At 37.4% G+C, this 9,342-nt stretch overlaps 1 protein-coding gene across 3 annotated transcripts in view; it reads right to left on the minus strand.

Annotated features, from left to right (window-relative positions):
- seh1l (SEH1-like (S. cerevisiae)) overlaps window positions 1-9,342 on the minus strand; it is a 15,555-nt gene that overhangs the window by 1,925 nt on the left and 4,288 nt on the right. Inside the window, exons 4-9 of one of the 3 annotated variants that reach the window (XR_001631923.1) lie at window positions 7,933-8,144; window positions 7,753-7,851; window positions 7,528-7,668; window positions 5,957-6,114; window positions 5,485-5,629; window positions 3,947-4,161 (exon numbers count right to left, since the gene is read on the minus strand). Coding sequence is in view for 2 of the 3 variants with exons in the window: in XM_016460688.1 (XP_016316174.1) it covers window positions 1,893-2,061; window positions 5,485-5,629; window positions 5,957-6,114; window positions 7,528-7,668; window positions 7,753-7,851; window positions 7,933-8,144 (924 nt within the window). In the remaining variant the exon portion in view is untranslated. Of the gene's footprint in view, window positions 1-1,858; window positions 2,062-2,972; window positions 4,162-5,484; window positions 5,630-5,956; window positions 6,115-7,527; window positions 7,669-7,752; window positions 7,852-7,932; window positions 8,145-9,342 lie in introns of those variants that run through there. The other 2 variants (XM_016460688.1, XM_016460689.1) reach the window with 2 other exon arrangements.

A 9,342-nucleotide genomic window follows, 5' to 3' on the forward strand; every position in this document is an offset into this window, starting at 1 on the left:
GATAGATAGATAGATAGATAGATAGATAGATAGAAGACGGACGGACGGACGGACGGACGGACAGATAGATAGATAGAAGACAGATGGACGGACAGACAGACAGACAGATAGATAGATAGATAGATAGATAGATAGATAGATGGATAGATAGATATAAGACGGACGGACGGACAGACAGACAGATAGAAGACAGACGGACGGATGGACGGACGGACAGACAGACAGACAGACAGACAGATAGATAGATAGATAGATAGATAGATAGATAGATAGATAGATAGATAGATAGATAGATAGATAGATAGATAGATAGATAGATAGATAGATAGATAGATAGATAGATAGATAGATAGATAGATAGATAGATAGATAGATAGATAGATAGATAGATAGATAGATAGATAGATAGATAGATAGATAGATAGATAGATAGATAGATAGATAGATAGATAGATAGATAGATAGATAGATAGATAGATAGATAGATAGATAGATAGATAGATAGATAGATAGATAGATAGATAGATAGATAGATAGATAGATAGATAGATAGATAGATAGATAGAAGACGGACGGACAGACAGACAGACAGATAGAAGACGGACGGACGGATGGACAGACAGACAGACAGATAGATAGAAGACGGACGGACAGACAGACAGACAGATAGATCAGACAGACAGATCAGACAGACAGATAGATCAGACAGACAGACAGATCAGACAGACAGACAGACAGATAGACAACTGATTTTGATTACAGCATTTTCAATTTCTTCAAGTAAAATAATTTTTCATAAAAATGATAAAATATAGATTTAAATATACTGTGTGTGTGTGGGGGGGTGATGAGACAGCAGTAGGAAGGGGCGGGGCCAGTGGAGAGGGAGGTGCTAATGTGAGAGGAGGGCTTGTGTCATTTCACCCGCTTAAAAGACTAATTTACCAAAAAGAGCCTGAACCCTCTGGCAAGGATTTAACAAGTGTGTTTGCCATTACTGTGTGGTTCTGTGGAGAGAGTCCATGCCAGCCCAGTGCAGACATGGCCACAGGGTTGGCAGGTGTGTAATTAGGCCACGATACTGTATGTTCTCTTGATTAACACACTCTCAGCAGCCCGAGGCCCAAAGCCCTGACCACTTACATCTGCCACAGACAGAGAAGAGAAAAACAACCCACAACTACCACGACTCAAAGTGTTTGATCTGATCAGGACTGTGTGTGTGTGTAATGTGTATATATACATATTGACACTATATATACAACATTTTTGATTGTATAACTACATATTGAAAGACCAAATTCATACATTAAGAGTTTTTTTATTTTGTTATTATTATTTGATTTTAATTTTAATGTGGAAAAACATTGTGGAAAAAGTTTCAGATTGTGAAACAATGTACCAAATACACCAGATAAATCTCAACCAGTCAAGTAAAGGCCCAGTCATATTTTACATCAAAATCAAAAGCATTGTGACATCATTTTCATAAAGTAAGGATAACTTTCCTTAAAAATAAATGCAAAATAATAATAATAATAACATGCTACTTATAAAAGTATTTATGCATCACATTATCTGTTATACTACCCTTAATTTATAATTATTTAACTACAACCATTTCATAACAGTATTTTTTTACTGTAACAAACTCAAAAATATTACAGTAAAAAATCATGAAAACAGTTGTCTTCATTTTCTTTATATATAATTTAAATATAATTTATTATAATTTCATTTTTAGGGTAAACTATGATCTGGACATAACAAAGGCAATTTTGATAATGTTAATAAAGAAAACTAAATAACCAAAAACAGCGATCACATTTGATGACACAAATTATACACACTAAATGTGAGGAAGCATATAAAGGCAGGTTAGTGTGAGGTTCTCAGTCATGTTCGGTGGGTTGATTGGTGGAGTTGGCCGTGTGGCGCTGACGTATCTGAGGAGCGTGGGACGGATCAGGCTCATACATTTGCTCAATGAGAGAGGGGGGAGGCAGGAGGTGGGCCAGGCGAGATCCCGCTCTGGGGGAGTCCAAATGAGGGAAGAAGTACCTGGGGGAACAGAATGGGGGCGAAGCCAAACAAACACCACAAACGAGACACACCACCAACACAGAGAGATGATGGAAAAATGGACAGTGAGGAAAAACTAAGAAACAAATGAAGGTTGAACACAAGGTAACATTGTCAGGAGGAGAGTTAAAGGGATAGTTCACCCAAAAAATGAAAATTCTGTCATTAATTACTCACCCTCGTGTCATTCCAAACCTGTAAGACCTTCGTTCATCTTCAAAACACAAATTAAGATATTTTTGATGAAATCCGAGAGCCCTCTGACCCTCCCATAGACGGCAACAGAATTACCACCACGTTCAAGGCCCAGAAAGATAGTAAGGGCTTCGTTAAAATAGTCCGATAATGGCAGAGGATGGTGACACAGAAGAGACGAATTGTTGAATAAAGTCATTATTTTTGTTTTCTTTGTGCACAAAAAGTATTCTCGTAGCTTCATAAAATTACGGTTGAACCACTAATGGACTATTTCATCGATATTCTTACTACATTTCTGGATCTGGGAACATTTCAGTTTCAGCTGTCTATGCAGGGTCAGAAAGCTTGGATTTCATCAAAAATATCTTAAATTGTGTTCCGAAGATGAACGAAGGTCTTACGGGTTTGGAACGACATGAGGGTGAGTAATTAATGACAGAATTTTCATTTTTGGCTGAACTATATCCCTTTAAAAGTATGCATCAGTTTCAATGCAATGAAATGTTAATCAACAGCGTGTGGCATAATGTCAATTATCACACATTTTTGATAACTTTTAATAGAAATACTGCAGCATTGAATGTTTAAGCCTACATTCCAACTTGTTCCTCTCTTGCAAGGTCTCCTTGAATGAGGACAAACATAATTCAGACAAACTTCAGAGAGGTTATTACATAACTCAGTGAAAAACAAACTTTATTTTAGAAAAAATGCACACAAAAGTTGCATTCATTTCAAAAACTGTTTAAATGTTCTCCTTTTGAATTCCCATTTCAAGTGGCACCACTATAAAGAATATGCTGAGTTCCTGTCATGAAGGGAAGCGAGCATCACAAGATCTCCAATATACAGTATATAGCATTAATGATCGGGCTCCGGCCTTTGAGTTATGGTCCATTATTCATGCACCAGACTCCTGAATTTTGACAAACTTTTGGTGACTTTTTTTATTAGCGGAGATATTGTTTAGCATGTCTGATGTTTCATCATTGTCTACTAGGATTGTCTCCTCTACTACATTGTCTCCTACATCATAAAAGAGTTACTGAAATCTGGTAATTCAGTTAGTGTGACAAATTAAATGTAATGTGTAGTAATTCCAAGGGCATATTTGGAGAGGAGTGGTTTGAGCAGAACTGAGCTGAATGATAGTGTCTCCCTCTACTGTCCACACCACACATTACATGCCGGCAGTTTCAAACCAACAGCACAACTATGTGGTTTTCTCAGGAAACACGAGTTAAAGGAATAGTTCACCCAGAAACCAAAGATGCCAAATTTACCCACCTTCAAGATGTTCCAAATGCAAATAAATTAGGATTTTAAAAATGTCTTCTTTTATGCTTCACAGAAGAAAAAAAGTTCTGGAACGTTTGACGGCAAGTAAATGATATGGTTTTAATTTTGGGGGAGCTGCTCCATTAAATGCAACTTCGACAGTTTTCTGACATGGTCAATACAAATGTTGACAAATGCAGACAATTATGTTTGAAACTCATGAAAAATGACCTAAATGTATTAAAATAATAAGTAATACTGCATCACATTACAACAATTAATAAGTATGTCAGTGTTGATGGGAATCAAGTTTAGTGTATAATTTGTTCAAAAATACCAACAACAACAAAAAAAAAATGCTTATCGTCAGGTAAGTAGCACTGAACACAACACACACAGAGGCACAGTTCCTTTAACAGCCACACAACCGATCATGCCGTCAGCACACGCTTCTGTCGGATTAGTCACTAGACGAGTGTTCAGGTGTCACACACCGTGCAGGGGAGGGTCAATCAGGTCTCGGTCCAATCCTGTGCATGTGCATGCAGCAAACAGCCAATCAGCATGTCATGCCATTAGCCTGGCATCAGCTGAGCTTTTTTTCTGTTAAAAATAAAACGTCATTATGTATAAACCACAAACCTGAAAATTCAAATGCAGACAAATGCAAAAAAAAGTAGAAAACAAAACTGCCTCCGTCAGTTCCCAAAAAGTGAGAACTAATTTTTTACATAAAGCAGTAGTTTTTGAACTTTTATTTCAAAATGTAACGATTATTCCAAACCTACACATTTGTGATTAATATTTATCAAAATTCTATCCAGTATTATATGGTTATTTAATATGTAAACGGTTTAGTCTTTGAATTTCAAGCAAAAATGTTAACACTAGATTAGGGAACACAAATTCACTATTAACTAAGAGTTTTCCCTCAGTGAACTCCTAATTTGCTTCTTATTCACAGTAAGTAAGGTGGTTGTAGTTATGTTTAGGTATTGGGTAAGTCATCTAGAATATGGTCATGCATTAATATATGCTTTATAAGTACTAAAAACAGTCAATATACATGCTAACAAGTGACTAGTTAAAGGGGTCATATGATGCGATTTCAATTTTTCGTTTCTCTTTGGAGTGTTACAAGCTCTTGGTGCATAAAGAAGATCTGTAAAGTTGCAAAGACTAAAGTCTCAAAACCAAAGAGATATTCTTTATAAAAGTTAAGAGTCAGCCACACCTACCTAAAATGGCTCATTCTAACACGCCCCCACATGTCTACGTCACTATCTGGGAAGATTTGCATAACGCCGCCCAAATGTTCACGCAAAGAAAGAAGGCGTAACTTTTATTCTCGCTGTAGTATTGTTGTTGCCGTAATGTTCTTTTTAGCAACATCATATGACCCCTTTAATAGTGAATAGAGTTCCCTAATCTAAAGTGTTACCTCAAAAACAACTATATTGAGGGTCTGCATTGAAATCCTCCTGGGAAGTTCATATTTAAGACTTGGGAAGTTGTGATTATGAGATCAGATGCATTTTTTTTTTTTACTACAAAATGATAAATAAAAATGTGCATTCGTTTTGTTTTTTAATGTTTTTATTCAGTTTATGAAGGTGCTGTAAACTGAATCATTCTATATTGCATCATATTTTATACATGCAACTTAGTTTATTGCAAATAATTTTTGCCATATTTAAAAAAAAAATTGTAAACTATAGACAACGCATCCACAACGTCTGTCACGTTTTCTCACTAATCCGCCCCAAAAACAGAAACTTAGGCTCAAATAAAATCCAGAGTTTTCCCACTCACAATTACGACATTGAGGGTGCTGTTCATGTGCACTCAACTCATCAATGTAATCTTTCCAAAATGACTTGAACGCTCCATTACTGCTCATCCCTACATCACGGCACCGTCACGTACCTGCCAGCAGAAGCAGCCCCAACAACCATCTGAGCGGCCGCAGGGACGCCCACCGCGCTCAGAGCCGCAGCGTGTCCAGAGCCGTTCACTGGGCTGCCGTCTCCTCTCAGGATCCCTGTGCACTTCCAGTTGTCCATGTAATTAGCTGCAGATGAGATGAAACAGCATTCACAGCACAATTTACATAATGTGACTTATTTCATGAAATACATCAGGCTGGGATATTCTTAGTTCGTATTATGTGCAGTCTTAGTTGTGAGCAGAAATAATGTTTAAAGTTCATATTTATTAATGAAAGATAAACCCTTTTTCTTTTTAATATTATATTAACAATTTAAGGAAAAGAAAATAATTAAAAACAATATTAAAAAGAGTTGGACTTCAAAGAGTATATCTGAATAGGCAATGATAAAGAGCTATCACTGCGAATGGTTGTTCACTCAGCAGGAAGCAGACTGAGCTGACGGCTGACCTTTCCAGAGCCGCACACAGCCGTCGTCTCCAGAGGAGGCCAGCAGAGTGCTGGTGATGTTCCAGCTCACGCGCCACACCTGAGAGTTATGACTGTCAAACTGAGCCATCACCTGCACCTCAAACTTAGTGGGACCAGAGCTGTTGGCACTCTCTCTCCTGTCAGAAACACAACACACATCAACTACACCAACAACATTCATACAGTCCGAGGAAAACATGTTTACCCCTCTGGTGCTCCTCATTTGGGAGTCACACTTGTGATCTTTATGGATCACACTTGTGATCTTCACACTTGTGACACCTCCCCCCCAGTAAAATCAATGTAACATATTTTTGTTCTAGAATATTTTGTATTTTGAGATGATTTCATGGTTCCAATTAATATTTATGCAATAATTATGATAAATTTCTTCTCACTGAAAATTATACACATTTTTAAAAATATATATTTTTATATTACTTTTCAATTAATGCAGTATTTCATGTTAAAATAGAGTCAATGTCTTTAAAATCCAGTTTTTGAAGCCTGATTAGTGCCATCCGGTTGGAGTAAAATAAGAAAAACATCTGCAATTTCATGGTCTAGCCCATAGATTCCCATATAAAAGGCCTATAAATTCTCTAATTGTTTTTAGACATAAATATTATTTTTATTAAGTTGTGGGTTTAGATATATATTTAGACATTCTCAAAGACAACTTTTTGTAAAGGTTTATATTTTTATTTTTTTGAAATGTTGATTTGAAGCATCCGTTTTTGAATTATTATTACTACAGTCAAAACTGAACACAGAGAAAGCATTTTGTTACACAAAACATTCAAATTCTATAAAAATGTAACAAAAATGAACAGGAATGTTTTATCAGAGCTTAATTCTTCTGAGTCTGATCTGATTTCAGTTTTCTGACTCGTTTTGGTTAAATGGTTATAGCCATACCAATTCATTTGAGTGTGTGTAATTGTGTGTGTGTGTCTGTGAGTGTGTGTATGTGTGTGTGTGAGTGATGTGTCTGTTTTGCACTCTTGATGTTTTTAAAGTGTAACCCCTTCCTTCATGTCCACTTTTTTACTGCATTGTAGTTGAATTATTGATTTTATTTTACATATTTGCTGTGTTACAGTCACCCCAGTTCATAGGGGTGTGTGTGTCCACGCATGTGTGAGTGGGTGTGTTGATTTTGCTCTCTAGATGTTTTAGAGTTTCACCCCTTCATTGCTGTGTCATTTTTTTCTGCATTGTGGGGGATTTGTAGATTGTACACATAAAAATGTTCTGTATTCTTGATTTTTTTTCCCCCATTTCCCATTCATTTCCTATGGTCGGTCATTTTTGGCCTAGTTCCTCAGAATCAGTTGTGGTTGCAACAAAGTGGTTGCCGAGCAACAGACAAAAGTAAACAAAGGTGTGTGTTTGTACAGTAATTTACAACAGCTTCGAACGTGGCTCAACCAATCAGAATCAAGGACCGGAACTATCCGCTTTTTGTTTATGTTTGGGTGAAATAACATGTTTAAGATGATCAATTTGACTGTTACCTCACTTACTACTGAGTGTGATATCCTACTAACCTCATGGGTATGAGTTTGAAAATGCGGACGTCTTTAGTGGCTATGGCCAGCACATGGAAGGATCTCCCCAGATTAGGAGCAAAGGCGATGTCATGAACCGGGTCAGTCACAGTCATCAGCGTCTCTGCTTTGGCATACTTCCTGTAGGTCAACATAAACCCTTTAGAAAAGCTTATAAGTGATAACAAGTAAAACAGGAACTGATGCATGGAGTGAAGCTCATACCTGGTATTTTCATTATACTCATAGATCTGCACTTTGCCGCTGTATGTGACGTTGCTGTCGTCACTGCCCACGGCTATCATTGGAGGATGAGCTCGAGAACTAAAGGACAGAACAAACAGTCGTGACGGTCAAGAGTGCATCTTTCATACTGATATGTGACTGTGTAGACGGCGCTCAGACCTGGAGGGGTTCCAGGAGATGCAGGAGCAGGAGAGCTTGCAGGAGATCTCGTGCTGCAGTGACCACTGGCTGAGGTTCATCACGTCAGGGGCCTCGTAGATGCGCACCACGCCGTCTGCAGAGCAGGTGGTCAGCATCAGGCCCATGTGCTTCGGCGCAAACTTCACATCGGTCACGGACGTCCGGCTGTCCACCAGCGTGGTTCTCTTGATCTGTACAGACAACGCAGAAATCAACAAAAGAACTCTGACATTTGATTGGTTTTTGCTTCCTTTCACAAACTATAGTACAATTCTAATGTTGTCAGTAATAGGGATCTTTCATTAGATAATACTGAAATATTTGAAACTGTTTTAATACACATTTTCCACAGTATCAATACACTGATACCAGCTGTGCTTTGTGTGCATTTTCCCTGCAGTTTTTACAAAAATAAAATCCTGCTGGGGTTAACTCATATGGAGCCCCACACATGACATTCAGACAAAAGTATATTTATCATGGCCCCTGAATTAAGAATTGGTTCCCTCATTTTATTAATTCATTACCTAATTTTAGTTACCTGTGGCCATGATTTACTGTTTGTTCCCTCATTTTAGTTAATTGGCGACTATGAATTTGTTCCCTTATTTTATGAATTCATTCCTTCAATTTAGTTCATGACCACAAAAATTAAGAATTTGTTTCTTCATTTTAGTTATATTTGCTCCCACAACTTAATTCATTCCCTCAGTGTTATTTCGCTTCTTACTTTTTTATTTTACAGAGAAGTTGTATTACAATTGTCTTAATAATAGGGGTCATATGATGCGATTTCAATTTTTCCTTTCTCTTTGGAGTGTTACAAGCTCTTAGTGCATAAAGAAGATCTGTAAAGTTGCAAAGACTAAAGTCTCAAATCCAAAGGGATATTCTTTATAAAAGTTAAGAGTCAGCCACGCCTACCTAAAACGGCTCGTTCTAACACGCCCCAACATGTCTACCTCACTATGTGGAAATATTAGCATAATGCCGCTCAAATGTGCACGCAAAGAAAGAAGGCGTGGTTTCAGGAACAGCAGTAGTGTTGATGCAGCCATGTCAGGGAGACGCTGTGTGTTTCAGTGTGAAAGCACTTTATTTGGGATTCCGGAAGTAGATGCAATTAGGAATCATTGGTTAAGATTTATTTACAACAGAACAGCACAACCCAGATGTTCGAATTTGTGCAACGCATTTTATGAATGACAGTTTTTTTTAACCTAGAAGAGTACAAGGCTGGCTGTGCACAAAGGCTATTTAAAAAAAAAAAAAAGGGTCAATTCCGACTTTGCTATGACAATCTGGTGCTTCTGAATCAGCGACTGTAAGTATGTTTTGTTATTAGTTTAAGTATTTGCTATTGACTGTTCAAATGCGGAGTTTTGCGCA

This window comes from Sinocyclocheilus anshuiensis, unplaced genomic scaffold (genome assembly GCF_001515605.1).
Source record: "Sinocyclocheilus anshuiensis isolate Anshui unplaced genomic scaffold, SAMN03320099.WGS_v1.1 scaffold108, whole genome shotgun sequence".
In the NCBI taxonomy this organism is placed as follows: Eukaryota; Metazoa; Chordata; class Actinopteri; order Cypriniformes; family Cyprinidae; genus Sinocyclocheilus; species Sinocyclocheilus anshuiensis.